Source organism: Bidens hawaiensis, unplaced genomic scaffold (assembly GCF_021521415.1).
Source record: "Bidens hawaiensis isolate Kalapana, Puna unplaced genomic scaffold, B.hawaiensis_p1.1 tig00011798_1, whole genome shotgun sequence".
NCBI lineage: Eukaryota > Viridiplantae > Streptophyta > Magnoliopsida > Asterales > Asteraceae > Bidens > Bidens hawaiensis.
This window is the reverse complement of record NW_027491938.1, coordinates 279,106-297,842: the sequence shown is the minus strand read 5'-3', so window position 1 is coordinate 297,842 and position 18,737 is coordinate 279,106. Positions and strand designations below refer to the sequence as shown.

The window sequence follows — 18,737 nt, the reverse complement described above, 5'->3', positions numbered from 1 at the left end:
GTCTTTACCTCGTCAGGTATCACGCAAAAGATCCTCCATCATACGGACTGGCCCATTTTGGCGGGAGTTTTCCCCCTCCCGCCTTTGCTCATTCTTTCAGGTGACACTGAATATTTGTAAGTGTTAAGCCTTATGCGTGTAGCTATGCTGTGCGGGTAGCCTTCCCTGATGGCTTGTATCCGCAACTGCGGGAACAGGCGGGTTACTTTACCATTGGGAGGCTTTTCCCTGCGTATGCAGCTTGCATACTGCGCGTAGGCTTCTCTGAGCATGGTGGGTCCTGCGGGAGTAGATGGTCTTTGCGCAGACATCCCTGTTCAAGGTGAGTCATGCGGGACCAACTGAGCCCTGCTGGGACCTACCTCTTCACATATAATTCGTGCAACATTTCGTACAGTTTGACGGTTTACTATTTTTCTCTGAGAAAACAAATGGGGTGCAATTCAATATAAATGAAATTAACTTATGAAACATATAATAATTATAGTAATTATTATTAAATGGGGTGTAATTCGTCTCATGATTTCTCTATTCCTATACTCATATGGGGAGCACGCGGTGTACTCTAAAGAGCTCTTGGGGTTCAAGTACCGACACGATCTGGTAAGGGATGTGCTCTTTGATATATTCAAGCGGGCCAAAATTTCTGTTAAGAAAGAAGCACCTGTGAATTTCCTGACTAACCCGTCAGAGGGAAGATCATCTCTTCGACCGGCTGACATTTTGGTGTTTGGATGGATAGAAGGAAAACACGTGTGTGTGGATTTAACAGGGGTTTCCCCTTTGGTGGGCTTAGAGAGTAGTGGTTTCGCAGTCGGTCAAACCGCATTAAAATGAGAAGGCGTGCCTTGACAACCAATATGTATTTATTCCTTTTGCTTTTGACATTTTTGGTTTCCTCGCACCTGAAGCTGTGGAGTTACTTACCCGTGTTCAGCGGGTCATACATAGTAATGTTATGACTTCAAGATCAACTAATGTTGTTTTTAAAAGATTGGATTTTACAATTCAAAAAGGGATAGCGGCGTAGCCTATTGTCCGCTTGCCTTCTGTTTCGATGTAATCTAAATTTTGATCAATGGATTAAAAGTATAACCAAAAAATTATATATATATATTAAACTAAAGTAATTATACTAAAAAAATGAAGTAAAATAATAATTAATCTAGTTTCAAATTGTAGAATAATATACTAATTACTCCAATATTATTATAATTAGAAAAACTGTTTGTGTTGAATTTAACATAAAACAAATACACTTAGATTATCTTCAATGTTACTTGCGTCCTTAGAATTTCTTAACTAGTTATGTCATCTGCCACATAATATCCTTACTCTATTTAATTTTCATGTTACACACGATATTTGATAAAAACTAATTTTTTTTTTTAAGCACACATTTTACATGAATCAAGACAATACATGCCTCCAAAGATTTATGCACTAAAAAATTCTAGACTAAAATATTCTAGACTGAGTTGAGCCTACATTTTTTCTAGAAGAGACAAATGTCTCCATCACCACGTGCCCTATGTTTTTTGTAAACAATTTTAATTTAACATTTATGTTTTTCTTTCTCAATCCAACACGTGCTTTTTATGACAAAATTGTGTCATCCTCACCCCTCCAACCCTCCATGAGTTATACCACGTGTGAATATGTCAACTTTATGGGAGCACCAAAAACCAATTATTATATATATCATTCTATATTTTAATAATTAAAAAACCATAACTAACCTTAACTATAAATTCACATCAATTTATTCGATATTCTCTCGATTACTCGTATGAAAGCAATTGAATACAATGGTTGTTCTTCTCCCTCTTCATCATCATCGAGTCAAACGGAGTCTAATGAGCAACAACTCACTCGGTCAACAAACCACTCGAAAAGAAAGTCAGGGAGGAAGAAATTCAAAGAAACAAGACACCCCGTTTATAGAGGCGTCCGCTTAATAAACGGGTCCAAATGGGTTTGTGAAGTTCGTGAGCCTGGTAAGAAATCAAGAATCTGGTTAGGAACATTTCCAACCCCGAAAATGGCTGCTAGGGCTTATGATGCAGCAGCCCTGGCCTTACATGGTGATGAGTCACCACTAAACTTTAGTGACTCGGCCTGTCTGATTAGGCGGGCCGGGTCATCCTCAGCTTCTGATATTTGAGAAGCTGCCCTTGAGGCGACTTTTGCATTTGGGCCAAAAAGCTATGACACTAAGCCGTCTTCTTCGGTTTTTCAGATGGAAAAAGATGACAAACCCTCTATAGCATCATTTGTGGACGAAGAGGTGTTGTTTAACGCACCAAGTTTTTATAATAGCATGGCGGAGGGGTTGGTAATTACGCCGCCGGGCATGGAAAAGGGGTTTGATTGGAATGATGATTTTGATTCTAATATGGATACGACTCTATGGAAGTATTAGAAGAACCGGGTCGACTCGAAAAGAAAATATATGATGATTTCATTTCATTTTTTGTTTTTGAACATTGGAGCTTATTCAAGAGTCAGTGACATAAGTTCAAAAGTCAATAAAATGAAATCATCATTAATTAATCATCAAGAAAATATATGTGTAATTTTAGGGGGGAAACCCCTCATTGGAAGCATGCATGCATGCATTACCTCCATTAATCTTGCTATAAGTTTTTATTCATGAAAATTTCATGGTACAATATTAGAGGTGGTTTATTTAATTATTTAGCAAAGACAAGCGTAGTTATTTGAGTATTATTATATTAATAATGCTCAATATTAATAATGCTTATGCATGTTTTATTTCGCCTTATGATTAGCAGCTTTGGCCCACCGGTTTTTGCTCTTTGTTGACCGTTCGGTTTTTTTTTTTTTGTATAATCCTAAAATATGAATATAGTATGAATGCATTATGAATTAAAGTATTTCGAGATAAAGAAATTAATAATTCCTAGGTTTCATAGATTGCTCATGATTTGGATAACTTAATGAATTTCACTTTCTGAGTAAAACATTTTGTGCCTAATGAAATCAATAATCAGATAAGATAAAAAGTAATTTTCTTATGAACGGGAAGGCTTTATCCTGTGAAATTTTAACTGGTAATTCAATGTGTCGGAATTAGACAAAGTTATTCCTTTATTTGTGTATCGAACCATTACAATTACAATGGTTGGGGTGAAATCACAGCCTATTGGCATAACATCACTTCTAACAAAGGGCCTGGTCGTACATCCAGACTGACAGTCTAGACTAGAATCATGCATCCGGCCAAAATGTCAGCTACACTTATTATAAATGGTTTGACCATCCATTCGGATATATAAATTCCATGGATGGACAATAGCAAGCGACCATGTGTGCGTCCCCAACTAACATTGGACATACACAAGCTTGATACAATAGTGCAATGGCCTTGATAATATTATCTAAATCATGTTGTGCATTAGACTAGGTTAACCATGCCTTGTGTTAGAATAAGGTATGAACATCGAAATTATTAAATGCTAATACCAACAACACCACAACTATAAATAACCTTCAGCAATCAGAATAACATCGATTCACTCGTTATTTATTATTCTTAACACATACTATACTTATTCCCACGTCGTGGGGTTGTCACACGATACTCCCAAACATGCGGCGAGTCTAATGACGTTGTTCATCTTAGCAGGTCCAGGTCCAAAGTATCTCTCATTGCTCGACATCCTTCGACGCTGATCCAGCCGCGTTTCCACATTACAGATTACTTCATTTCAGGTTTTTTTTGCTTTTGAGTATTGGAGCTTATTGAACCATAAGTGGATAAGCTAAATAAATAAATAAATCAAGAGATGCAATCATCATTAGTTAATGATCAAGGAAAAGCATCATTGGAGGCTTGCGTGCATTAATTATTGCCTAATTACCTCCATTGATAGGGCTGTAAACGAACCGAATGAACACGAACAAGACCTTCATTTCAGGTTTTTTTGCTTTTGAGTATTGAAGCTGATTGAACCATAAGTGGATAAGTTAAATAAATAAATAAATCAAGAAATGCAATCATCATTAGTTAATGATCAAGGAAAAGCATCATTGGAGGCTTGCGTGCATTAATTATTGCCTAATTACCTCTATTGATAGGGCTGTAAAGGAACCGAATGAACATGAACAAGACTTTGTTTATATTCGTTCGTTAAGAAAATAATGTGTTCACGAACGGTTCACGAACACTTAACGAACGATATTTTATGTTCGTTTTCGTTCATTAAGGAAATTAATATGTTCATGAACGGATCACGAATACAAGCGAACGCAAATAAAATCGGCAGAGCCTAGAGATTGAGACCGATGTATTCATCAATGTGAATAATGAAAGCCTATAAACGAATCGAATGAACATGAACAAGTTCGCTCATTTAACTTTAGAAGAACACGGACACTTAATCGAACAAATATTTATGTTCATGTTCGTTTATTTAAAGATGGACACTTGTGTTCGTTTGTTTAAAATCTAAACGAACATAACTGAACAAAGATAAACAAACATATATGAACAGATGTAAATGAATACAAATAAAAAAAAACTTAAATTAAAACACTTAAATGAACACAAATTAAAAAATATAAAACCTTTAAGCCGATGACCTATCCAGATAATATTAATTATTTTATATTAATACAAAAACGAACATAAATAAACAGACATAAACGAACATAAACGAGCGTTCATGAACATAAATGAATGAACAGAACATGTGTTCATGTTCGTTCGTTTAATTAAACGAACACAAACTTTTTGTTCATGTTCGTTCGTTTATTAAATAAACGAACATAAGTGAACTTCCCATCAAACGGTTCACGAAAGTTTATCGAACGTTCGGTTCATTTACAGGCCTATCCATTGATCTTACTACGAGTTGAGCTTTCTACTTGTTTATTATATTGAAAACTTACGTGTACTCTCTCATGGTGATTTAACACATAATTTATTTGAAGAGTGTGTAAACAAAAACAAATAAAAAACTATATGGTGCATTAATAATGATTAAAGGTGGTCTATTTAGCAAATAAAAATGTTGTTAGTTGAGTCTTATACCAGCTTATCCTAATGGTTTTAAATCTTATATTCAATCTATTAACCTAGTTCAATATTTATTATAGTTATTATTATTTTATGATTGTATGTATCTTTTATTTTGTTTGTTGGTCTTGTATCTAGTTGGAATAATAAAATAGTTATTAATGTTTGATATTATCGGTAGGTAGTTAGCTTTATTATTATGCTTTTATTTAGGGGAAATTCCCAAATATTTCTTTTTAGAGAGAGAATCTTCAAAATAGCCTTTTTTTTCCTCAAAATTTTTTATAATTTGAACTTGGTAGACGCATTGGGAAAAGATAATAATATATGGGTAGCAGGCCAAATTTCAAAAGAAAGTGTGGTAGGAGACGAGATTTGGAGAAATAATGAAGGGAAAGTCCAAATTTTTTGTAATCTTGGAGCAAAAGTTCAGATTTTTTTTAAACTTTTTTTTTTCAAAACACCGTCTTGAGAGACTGTTTTTTTATGTTTCCTACATTTCCCGTTCATATTTTCAAATTCTTGGAAAAAGAGATTTTGAAATCTCGTCTTGAGAGACGAGATTCCACCACCACCACCACCCACCTTTCGCCTTCTACCGCCACCACCCACCGTTCGCCACCACCACCATCCACCCCCACCACCCACCCACCGTCCACCACCACTATCTGTCACCACCCACCACCATCGTTCACCACCACCATTGTCTTCTCCATCATCATCATCATCAACATCATCTTTTTTATCTTCATCTTCTTCATCTTCATCTTCACCTTCTTCATCTTTACCGTCGTGTGGTAGACGGTGGTGTGGAGGACGGTGGGTGGTGGTGGCGGACCGTGGGTGGTGGGGGTGGATGGTGGTGGTAGAATCTCGTCTCTCAAGATGAGATTTTAAAATCTCCTTTTCCAAGAATTTGAAAATATATACGAGAAAGGTATGAAACATAAAAAAACAGTCTCTTAAGACGGTTTTTGAAAAAAAAAAGTTTTGAAATAATCTGAACTTTTGCTCCAAGATAATAAAAAATTTGGACTTTCCCTTCATTATTTCTTCAAATCTCGTCTCCTACCACAGTTTCTTTCGAAATTTAGCCTGCTACCCCTATATTATTATTTTTTCCCAATGCGTCTACCAAGTCCAAATTCTAAAGAATTTTAAGAAAAAAATGGTTATTTTAAGGATTCTCTCTCTAAAAAGAACTATTTTGAGAATTTTCTCTTTTATTTGCATCTCACTGTATAATACAACTCATGGCATACAACTTGCTATATTTTATTTAATGATAACATCTTTGTAGTTTAATATGCTAATTCAAAATCGCCTTATTATTTTCATTAGATTAGTATTGTGAAATTGGCATCTCTATTTCGTTATTCATTCATACGTAGTATGAAAAAACAAACCCACATTATCAACAATTTCAAAAGCTCAAAAGCCCACCATCACCATCTCTTGGATTAATCATTTCCAATTTTCCATCATGAAAATTCTAGTTCTTAAAAAGAAGTTAAATAAACAAAAACCTACAATTAGGTAACTTGAAACCCTAATTCATTACGAATTTTAAGTACTGTTTAATTAGGAAGTTAAGCACAAAGAGTACAATTGAATGGTTTGACATATGTTTTGTTACACTTACCTTTGATTATTGTTATGTGATCATCACTCTCCTCTTTGACAAACCAATAAACCATTCCTCTTCCTACCACAGATTGATATTCGATCGATCGGTTTTCGTTACAGTACCGGAAGTAAAATAAGAAAAAAAACAAAAACAAAAACAAAAACAAAATGCCTTGACTAACATGGTGCCTTCAAGTGGCCTAATGAGGGGCTTGGCGGCACCAAAGTTCTAAATTATATTATATAATAATTAGTGAGGTTTTAAATTTACGTGACAATCTAACTTAGATGGTGAAGATTGTACATAAGCAAGACAAATTGTTTAAGATTGTATTTCATCTTGAGGTAAGGCTTCTTATTGACTTGGTTGACTATCATTGACTAGTGTCCAAAGTTGAGCACGCTCGTGCTTAGTATGACACTCTCGTGCTCGGCTTCTAGGCCAGACTTTGATGTTGACTTTGACCTCGGGAGGCAAGCAAGGTCATGTCTGGCAAGCATGCCCGTGTTTATCTTCAGCTGATTTATGAAATCTTCAAACCTTCATCATTTATCAATGTTTTTAATTTTTTTTTTTCATTATTAAAGGTTAAAAACTTGTATTTATCAATTAAGAATGGATTGGGTAGTATTTTACCCATAGTAATGATCAAACATGTATAAATATGATGATAAATGTGTATGTAAAACGTGTATAATTGATCCCACATTAATGCGTTTGTTCGATTATCCTCAATATCTACAGAACAAACAGATTGTTGTTTGGAATCCATCAATTACATATATTGTTGATGACAGTGGTGTTAGTCCTTAATTAGAAAATTGTGAAGAAATTGTAGTCTTCACTTTTACTAAAAGAAAAGATTTAGAAGGGTACAAGTGGCATTTCACATTTAAATTGTTTTTGATATTATTCTAATTTGTCGTAATTTTCCAAAACATACATTTGATTGGTTTAGGTATTAATGAAAACAAATACATATTTGGATGCTTTAGTTATCTATATTGGCCTTATTAAAAAGGTCTGGTCCACACATGTTAATTATGCTTAAGAACGTAATTTTAACATGATAACAATATAAATCTTTAAATAAAAAATGGTTTAGGATGTTTTATGTTCCTTAAGGTCTTATTAATTTGCAATATTTTTTTAACGGTTGAATAATATGGAAGCTAATTCCTATTCAGATAAAAATGGCAAAAAATGTTTTGATGACGGGACGAATGTAACACATTTAAAATGTTTCATGTTTTTAGCTGACTCATTGTATATTTACTTGCAAATAATGTTGCTAAGTACACGTAAAATTATGAATCAAAGATTCAAACCCACACAATGTTTCAAACAGCTGATTTCTTTTAAATTCTTTTTTCTCTATTTTTGTACTTAATCAACAACACATAAATGAGCATCATATGAAAATGATTGGTATAATAAGAAAGTGAGGGTGAGTAGTTGAAAGTAACAAATAAAATTGTTTAAAATGAAGAAAGTTCTAGGGAAAAAATTAACTTAAGAAGATTTTAAAGATTTATTAGGGTGTAATAAAAATCTATAAAAAAGAAAAATGAAAATCAACCATTTGTCAACCTCCCGTCCTCTCTCTTCTTGGTCTTCGGCTACATTAAACCGAATTTCATACCCGATAGACCTTCCTGAGTTGATTGGGGTGCATTAAGGGACATGAAGTGAACCCGAACTCCACTCCAAACACCCTTATCTTCTACAAGTGAATAATTTAAACGAAAAAACTATTAATCAAAATAATATTAATTTTTTTGTATCTTAATAGCTAATACTATCTAAATAATACCTTCTAAACCTCGACATATCAATAGTACAATGCATTTGAGTTAACTTGTTCATCAAACATGATTCACTACTTTAATAAGTCGGTGCTATAGGTCGAACCAACATGACTTTGACAACAAAGTCATTTCCAACTTAATGAGAACAAGTGTTGTGGTGAGGTGTGCACCACTTTCTACCACCTCACTTCAAATTGGCCTTCAAAACATTACATCCAATTTAGAGTGGCCTCATATGCATAATCATTTCCTTGGAGCGCCAGTAGAGTAACACACAAAGGGCGAGAGTGGGTAAATAAATTGGTTAACCGAATTGACCCGAAGATCAAACCAAAACAGAACGGATTATGTATATACCGGTTTGGAACCGATTGAAATCGTAGATTCGGAACCAGTTTGTAAATTTCTCCATCAAAACCGGTTAACCGAACCAAAACCGGTTAAAACCCGAACCGAAACCGATTGTAACGTGGTCAAGAAACCAGTTTCAACTCGAACCAAAACCGATCTTAAACCGGTTTTGACTTTTGTTGACCAAACCGAATCAGTTTCAACCCAAACCGGTTTTGAGTTTTGAACCAGTTTGTGCACCTCTAGCTCAAGGTGGTGGGACCACAATCAAGTCCAACTAATGAGAATAAACCATTTTAATCCAACCAATATATTTATTACACCAAAATGATTATAAACTCAACTAGTTAAAGCCCCTTGATTACACATAATTCACGTGTTAGTTAATGTTTCACCGTTTATGTGACATTGACATGACAACACTATTGATTAACTAAGGTGCTGTTTGATTTTCTGAAAAAGATTTGGACAGGCTCTTTTGTCTGCGCCGCGCAGACATTGTCATCTGTAGACTGTTTGTTTTCTTGAAGACGCTTTATTAAAAAATGTATGTGTAAGCTCTTCTTGGTGCAGATTTGGCTCATTCACTTCTGAGATATTCGAAGGTCTACAGTGGGTTAAAATAGGGGTGTGCATTGGTCGGTTGGGGTGGTTTTGAGCAAAACCCATAATTATAACCAATATTCGGTTAATGGATAACCATAACCATAACCGACCCGTTATGGTGGTTTTGGTTAATAGGTTTTGTGGTTATAGACTTAAAGTGAGTCGGTTATGGGTCTATTAACCATAACCAAAACAATGTAATTAAGCCTAAAAGTTTGGTACCAATTACTACAGAAAACGACATGACATAATCTAACAAAGTATATAATCCATAATATTAATACTAAATATTCAAAAAAAATGAAATTATATAATCCAACAATGAAATTCAGCTTAATTTGATAACAAGCGTTGAATCAAAAGCATCAAAATGATATAATCCAACATGTTTAGTGGAAGTTAATCTCAAACATATTGTTGGTTAAATTAATGGGTCGGTTTGGTTATAGCGGTTTTGGAATTATCTTTAACCAAAACCGACCCGTATTTGGCGGTTTTATAAATTCATTAAACCGACCCGCTGGTTATGTCGTTTATCTGTTAAATCAGTTCGGTTATGGCGGTTAAGTTGCTCACCCTAGGCTAAAACATCACATCTCACCACCACCCACTGTCCACCACCACCACCGTCCGCCAATAGAGGTGCACAAATCGGGTATTAAAAAAAACCGGGTTCGGGTATGGAATCAGCTATGGGTATGATCGGGTATTAGTAATAACCGGATCGGGTTCGGGTCCGGGTATTGACATGAAAAACCATACACTATGTACCGGGTCCGGGTTGGGTATTGAACCGGGTTTTCAATACCCGGGTATTTGAATACCCTACTTCGGGTATTGAAAAAACCCATTTTTCGGGTATTTGAATACCCTATTTCTGGGTATTAAAGAAACCAATTTTCTGCAGCATTCTTATGTTAACATGCCTACTTAGTTTTTTTATTATAACTCCATTTTTTGCATACAAACTTCAAAGTTCATTCAAACATATGTAAATAACTAAACAATGATATAAAAAAAACATATATTTTATGTGTTTTAAATTGTTGTATGATATATCAAAAGGCGTTGCTCTAAAAAAATATTTATATCAAATATGTGCTTTAAAAAAGACCCGTTAAAGAACGACTATAGATATGTGGGTAGCCACACAACCACTGCCAAGTGCCACACAGACACATGTGCACAAACACTAATATCAGGTATGCAAAAAAATCCAGTTCGAGTATGCAAAAAACCCGGGTTTCGGGTATAACTAGAACCGGGTTTCGGGTTTATATTGGGTTCGGGTTCGGGTTTCAGCATTGAAATTCGTACCCTATTAGTACCCTACGGGTAGGGTCGGGTTCGGGTATAAAAAACCCGGGTAAAAAAAAAACCCGAAAACCGGTTCCGGGTTTTTTTTTGGGTCCGGTTCCGGGTTCGGGTTTTTTGTGCACCTCTATCTGCCACCACCACCTCCTTTTACCACCACAACCAACCACCATCGCTTTCTACCACCACCACCCACTACCACTATCATCATCCAGCACCACCCACCATCCAATACCACAGTTTGTACCCCACGACCAATTTATTTTAACAATCTGCAGACGTTAAAAAACAAACAGTCTTCTTCTTGCATACTGTAGATGTTTGGTCCACCTCTTCTTTTACAGTTGTCTTCAGATGTGGTCCGCAGACTACAGACATTTTACCTTTTAAAAAACAAAATGTACCTCAATTAATGTTTCACCGTTTATATAATATTAACACAACACTTTTGATTAAGTAACTATAGTTCGATCCATGAGGGTACCAAATGATGATAACTCAATAAGTCAAAGCACCATTCATTAGGGGTGTTTACGGTCCGGTTTTCTCGATTTTTAGGTCAAACCGTGAACTAAACCGTTATTAACGGTTTTTGGTTTTTGCAAACCAAAACCAAACCGTGAAACTTTTAAACCGAACCAAACCAAACCTTAGTTCCGGTTTGGTTTTACGGTTTGGGCTTGAAGCGCCCTTTATGCAAGGCATCCAAATAAAGGTATTATATAAACAACCAAAGCCCATTAGCAGAAAACAAGTCTGGTGTGTCGGGAATGGAAAATGGTTTTAGGTTATAATTTACAAAATGAGGAAAGATGGATTAAATGTTGTTTGATTAGACTTAAGTCACTTAACCCATTCTTTTTCTTCATATAGGAATACATGTTATTTAGAGTTTATACAATGCCTATCTATAATAATATATATAAGTATTTTTAAAAAAACAAATACAATTAAATTATACGGTCTGGTTTTATACGGTTGGTTTTCGATATAAACCGTAAACCAAACCGTTCACTACAGTTTGAGAATTTTGAAACCGGCCGTCCAAAAGTTGAGGAAGAAAACCAACCGTGAAACCAAACCGATGACCGGTTTAAACGGTTTCGAACCGAACCATGAACACCCCTGCCATTCACGCAAAATACATATAACTTATTAATCATACATACATTTCTTCAATGTCGGTTTCACCTCACCTTACTCCCGTGACAATAATAATATTTACACTCACCACTTTACACTTCATTATATTATCATCCATAAAACTTATAATATCATCAAATTAATAATAATAATAATAATATTAATAATAATTTACGTCTTCATCTTCATAATCATATCCCGAGAAATCTGCAGCTCTTCATAATAATCGATTGATGATCTCGTGAACTGTTTCTTCAAGGTATAATTTTTGACCTAGATCGTACTGTTTCATTTTTACTTGTTTTGTATATACATATGATAATTAATTAATTATACGTGAGAATTATATTATATCATATCCGTTAATAAATTTGCCCTAGTTTTATTATATGAGTATAGTTGTTTATGATTTGATAGATTTAGGGCTGTAAACGAACCGAAATGAACCGAACAAGGCCTTGTTCATGTTCGTCCGTTAAGCTTTTAGCGGACGGCTGGTGTTGTAGAACTTGCTAGGTGTTGGTCGGGTGGTGGGGTATGGAGTAGCGAGCAGTGTTGTAAAAATCGCTAGTCGGTGGTCTGCTGGTGGGGTGGGACTAGCGATTAATCATGATTAATCTGATTGGACTTTAATGTATATTTTTCAGTTTTATATACACACACACATTTTTATACATAATTTTCAGTTTTATACATACACAAACAAATTTTGGCCGGAATCTCGCTGATTTGGCCGGAGTGTCCTCCCTGTGAGTCTGTGGCCAACCTTCGGCTTGAGAATCAATAAAATGATCTTAGAGATGTGATGTATGTGAAAGTGAAGAGTTGAGTGTGTAGAAGATAATCGTACCTTCATCGGAGACCTATTTTATAGCTGGTGTGGGTAAATGCCACTCATTGAGTAAGGGACCAGTTTGTTGAGAGTAATCGTCTCTGATGTCATGCGAGAGTGAATTTTGATCTGTCTGCTAATCGTGCGATACATGGATATACCTTTTGGCGGGATTTAAACTAACGGGTTGAAGTATTGAACACCCATGTAGCGTTTGGGTTACAGTATCTCTTCACAAAAAAAATGTTTTATATGATTTGGCACACTGAAAATGGTCAGCATCAATGGTTTGGCCCGGCTACGAAGTTTGTGTTCAGTGGCGAAGCTTGGGCTTCGTCACGGCGGTGACCGAAGTCAAGGACTCAAAAATTTTTGGGTCGACAATTCGGTTCGTGTCAGTGGTTCGGGTCATGTCTGTGGTTCGGTTCGGGTTGGTGGTTCGGTCGTGTCGGTGGTTCGTTCGGGTTGGTGGTTCGATTCGGGTTGGATCAAGCAATATGACATCTATATATCTAATCTTTTACATTCATTTAAAAACAATTGTTCTTACAATTAAAAAAACTAGACCTAAAATATTCATAATAATACAAGAGCCGAGAGGTGGGGTGAGTACCTTAGAATAAGAATTACAAAGCAGCTCGGCAACCTTTAAAATTAACCGGCTCACTAGTTGAAGCTCTGTGACGTTTACTCGTTTGTTCATCATCCTTTTTTTTTGAAAAAAGAAAAAATTGTATATTGCTTTTTCATGATTTACCTAATTAAGAAGATTCAATAGGCAAAGTTTGAGTAAAATTTCACCATACAATATCAATTACAAGCTTAATTGACTAATTTCCTCAAATCCCCATTTCACAATTACAAACCTTAATTTTATAATCCTTGAACTATGTTTAACAACACAAAGGTAGAGCAAATAAACCATTACCTTGCGGTGAACCGGGGATCGTGGACGAGCCACGAGCGGCGGAGGTGGATGAGCGGCGGACGGCGGTGGGGCGGTGGGCCGGTGGCGAACTCAGAAGGCAGAAGGCAGGCAGAAGGGAGATTGTTTTTTAAAAATTCCCATTTCATTTTTTTAAAGTTATATTATGTAACAATTTACAACAAGCCCCTCCAAATTTGAATTATATTAAAAACTAAGTTTTTTACAATTTTCATAACTTTTGTTTATAAAAACCATGAGGTTTTATAAAAAAAAATCAAACGATAGGGTATTATATTTATAAAAAAAAATTTGGTGGTGACCGGTAGCTTTTTGGAAAAATAAATTGACAGTGACCGTGCTAATACCTATAAAAATTTTCGGGAAAAACCGCGAAATTTACCCTATTAACGGAGAAAACGGCAGTGACCGGGGCCACCCCCGGTCCCTTCATAGCTTCGCCCCTGTTTGTTTTGGTGTTTTTTGATAATCATATTCATATGTTAATTTACTTATAAATTTATCACATGATACTCATATATATATTTCTTTTATAGTTAATTATTTTGCTTAGATCTATATGGTAGGATTAAAGAACTCTTTAAAAGTATTAAAGACATTTAATGAACAAACATAAACAAAAACCATTAACGAACGTAAGTGAACACATTATTGAACATTCACGAACACGATTGAACACACAGCCTCTGTTCGTGTTCGCTCGTTTAGTTAATTGAACGAAATTTCTTGTTCATGTGTGTTCATTTATTAAACGAACGAACTACTGCTGAACAGTTCATTGAACATTCGGTTCGTTTACAGCCCTAGTTAGTTTATATGAAGAATTAGGTTTGCACTTTACATGCTATTTTTGCACTTATAATTTGAATGTTTTTATACTCACCTGAACATTAATTATTAAATTTTTGTTTGTTGGTGTAGGCATTAGTTTGAATTCACAAGGTGTCCTGTCCTGCTTCAGTTTTTACTTAACTCAATGGCTGCTACTTTATCACATACTGGTTTATGCCCTAACAAGTTAAATATCTTGGTTTCAAGTAACCATGGTTTGGTTTATAGAAGTAAAAGGTCTGGTACAAGTTCAAGGCGTAAAAGTTACAACATGATATCTTCATGTCATCGTGGACCGGATGTTAATGATCGTTTTAGGTCATTAAGATGTAAATGCCGCAAAATTGACAGTGTTACTGATGCGACTAGTGAAAAGAGAGATCCGGTTCTTAAAAGTGAGTTATCTACAAATGGAAACGGAACATTTAGCAGTTCATTGCACGTAAGTTGTATAAATTCTATCGAAGAAGAAGCGTGGGAATTGTTACGCGCGTCTATGGTTTATTATTGTGGTCATCCAGTTGGAACCATTGCTGCTAATGATCCAAGTGATTCCAGCATTTTAAATTATGATCAAGTTTTTATTCGTGATTTTATTCCATCTGGGATTGCTTTTCTGTTAAAAGGCGAGTATGATATTGTAAGGAACTTTATCTTACACACCCTTCAGTTGCAGGTGATTTTCATTTCATTTGTTAATCTAATTAAACCGTGTGATTACATTTAATTTGTTAATTGAGCTTACTGTATGTATTTTTCATATTTGTATAAATAGAGTTGGGAGAAAACCATGGATTGCCATAGTCCTGGTCAAGGGTTAATGCCTGCAAGCTTCAAGGTGCGTACGGTTCCGCTTGACGGTGATGATTCTGCAACCGAGGATATTTTGGATCCTGATTTTGGTGAGGCAGCCATTGGTCGTGTGGCACCCGTTGACTCTGGTTAATCAAAAGTCAATTTTCATCTTTTTGCGGTTATGTTTTATGACTTTTATCCTTAATGGGTAAAACATGTTAAGCTCAAACGGCCCCCACTTTGTGGTTATTTACCTCAAAAAAGGTTTGTTTCAGGATTATGGTGGATTATATTGCTGCGAGCGTACGGGAAATGTACTGGCGATCTTTCGGTTCAAGAACGGGTTGATGTTCAAACGGGCATTAGGATGATTCTTAAACTGTGTCTTGCTGATGGTTTTGACATGTTTCCAACTCTACTTGTGACTGATGGTTCCTGCATGATTGATAGACGTATGGGAATTCATGGACACCCCTTGGAAATTCAGGTTCGTTTATTTAATACACAAACGAAAATTAACAAAAAAGTGAAAAAAGTTTGTTCATGTGGTTAAACGAGGGACATAAATTGTTCGTTCATTTATGTTAATGAACTTTTATTCAGTTAAATTCGTTTATGTTCGTTCGTTTACGTTCACTTATGTTAGTTAGGTTATGTTTGTTTAAGCTCGTTCGTTTTCATTTGTTAATATTCGTTAAAATGTCTAAGGCCCGTTACAATTTGGTCTAGTTTTATTAACTTTTTAAGCCCAGCACGCTGTTGTTCACATTTACTTTTAATTGGTTTTAGCTTAGTTATATTCGTCTTTTACGTTCATGAACCTTTCATTTACACTGTTGACGAATGAACATACACGAACATGCACACGTTTATTTCCTTAATGAACACAAACAAGAAAACCCTGTGTGTTTAATTGCTCGTGTTTGATTGCTTGTTTGGTTAAAGTTAAACGAACTCTAACATGCTCTGTTCGTGTTTGTTTGGCTCGTTCACGTGGTCCATTTTGATTTCAAATAATAACCGATTTCGACCCGTAAGCTTTTAAATCTGCGTTATTTTTCAGGCATTGTTTTATTCAGCGTTACTATCTGCAGGAGAAATGTTGGCCCGTGAGGACGCATCAGCCGACCTAATTACCGCACTTAACAACCGTCTTGTTGCATTATCATTTCACGTGCGAGAATATTATTGGATCGACATGAGAAAACTCAATGAAATATACCGTTACAAAACCGAGGAATATTCTTATGACGCGGTTAACAAATTCAATATATACCCGGATCAGATTCCACCATGGTTAGTAGAATGGATGCCTAATAAAGGCGGATATATGATCGGGAACTTGCAACCGGCTCATATGGATTTCCGGTTCTTTTCACTTGGAAATTTATGGTCAGTTGTTAGTAGTCTTGCTACAAATGATCAGTCACATGCTATTTTGGATCTTTTTGAAGCTAAATGGGCGGATCTTGTTGGTGATATGCCTTTGAAGATTTGTTATCCTGCTCTTGAAGGTCAAGAATGGCGGATTATTACTGGCAGTGACCCGAAAAACACGTGAGTTTCACTTTGACTTTGACTTTGACTTTTTAGTTGTGATGTTTTATTTTTTTATTATTATTTTTTTTAATGATGTAGACCTTGGTCTTACCATAATGGAGGTTCATGGCCAACTTTACTCTGGCAGGTGAGTTTAATGTATCAAACAAGATCTCAAAAACTATGTTGAGATAATAAAATTTAGAGTAAATTGCACGGATGGTTCCGGTGCTTTGGCTCGAATTATGGGTTTCGTCGTTATGTTTAAAAATTACGAGTATAATCCAATCAGTGAATCACCTAGTTTGCTTTCATAATTGGTCCATGGGTTAGGTAAGATTACTGTTTTGCCCTTTTTAAAATTTACACATTAACCCCTTTACTAGTTTACTCTTGTTATTATTATTATTAATTTTTTTTGAATGTGCTATTAATAACAACACAACAACAGTGTAAATTTTGGAAAGGGCAAAATAGTAATCTGATCCTGGGATCATTTTTGAAAGCAAACCAGGTGATTTAGACCATATCCGTAATATTTTTAATTCGTAAGGACGAAATCGTTAATTTGGGCCAAAGCACAGGGACCTTCTGTGTAATTTACTCTAAATGTAAATTTTACACAGTTTAAAGTCGAATCCGAATTGACATATAAGTTGATCCCGAACCAAAAAACCCGAAACCCAAAAAACAAACCCGAAGAACACCCCTATTAATAAAATTATCATGAATAAACATGCTATTTTAATTTATGTTTTTATGCAGTTGACGGTGGCAAGTATAAAGATGAACAGGCCTGAAATAGCTGAAAACGCGGTGAAAGTTGCTGAGAGGCGTATATCGAAAGACAAGTGGGCGGAATATTATGACACGAAAAGAGGGCGGTTTATTGGGAAACAAGCACGGCTTTTTCAAACATGGTCGATTGCAGGGTATGTTGTTGCAAAACAATTGCTAGCTAATCCGGAAGCTGCTAAGATTCTAGTGAATGTGGAGGATACCGAGCTCGTTAATGCTTTTTCGTGCATGATTAGTGCTAATCCGAGGAGAAAACGGCCGCGAAAAGGTATTAGTCAGACTTTCATTGTTTGAAAGTTTTTGTTTGTTTAATGTAGTTAATACAGAGAAGGTTATTGACTTATTGTACTTTTTTTTTAATCTTTTGAGAGTATGTCAAGGTTGACATTTTTATGTAGTAGTTTCTAAAATATAGAACCAATTTTAAATAAAAAAAGGTTACACTTCAGGTAACAATAATATTTTTTTCAGATTTCATTTATTTGGTTTATCATACAAGACATGTAATGGTATCCAATTCATGTGTCAGTATCCACTTTATTCATTTTAGTAATTGTGGTTTGTTTAATTACGCAACTTTAGTACCGTTTTTGAATTTATGCAAATGGTTACCTCACTTTTCTAAAACTTTCAATTTTAGTACTTTTTTCTAACATTGTTTATTTTGTCTGTTAAGTCAGGGGTAAATTAGTAATTATGATTATTTTATTTATTATTCTTTTGAGCTAAGTGTGATTTTCATACATGTGGGTTGTTTAATTATGTAACTTTAGTACATTTTTTTGAATGCATAACATATTTTTTAGTCTTTGGTTCTTGATTCTCAATTTACTTCTAGTAGAAGTTCATCTTAGCAATTTTTCTTGCATTTTCTTTATGTGCATTGATTTTTTTTTTCAAAAGTTCGGGTACGATAACAGTAGCTCTTTAACAAATTGGAGGATCAAGCCAAATAACAAATACACAACTTCGCACCTCTTAGTATAACATCAATTATACTTGTAGATGAACGATGGTTGACGAATCACATGGGCAAAACAATATATTGTAATTCACTGAATTTGAAGATGAACAATGGTTAGGGTTTGAAGGATCAATAAGCATTG

The 18,737-nt window shown here is 35.2% G+C and overlaps 1 protein-coding gene and 1 pseudogene across 1 annotated transcript; both read left to right on the top strand.

Annotated features, from left to right (window-relative positions):
• The first annotated feature begins 1,789 nt into the window (after positions 1 to 1,789).
• On the top strand, positions 1,790 to 2,422 carry LOC143539109 (dehydration-responsive element-binding protein 1B pseudogene; annotated as a pseudogene).
• Positions 2,423 to 14,637: 12,215 nt separating this feature from the next.
• LOC143539139 (alkaline/neutral invertase E, chloroplastic-like) lies at positions 14,638 to 17,959 on the top strand. Its single transcript, XM_077032541.1, has 6 exons — positions 14,638 to 15,175; positions 15,275 to 15,440; positions 15,570 to 15,781; positions 16,358 to 16,851; positions 16,933 to 16,981; positions 17,599 to 17,959. Exons 1-6 carry the CDS (start codon positions 14,645 to 14,647, stop codon positions 17,923 to 17,925), a joined length of 1,779 nt encoding a protein of 592 aa, XP_076888656.1. The 5' UTR covers positions 14,638 to 14,644; the 3' UTR covers positions 17,926 to 17,959.
• Positions 17,960 to 18,737: the final 778 nt, after the last annotated feature.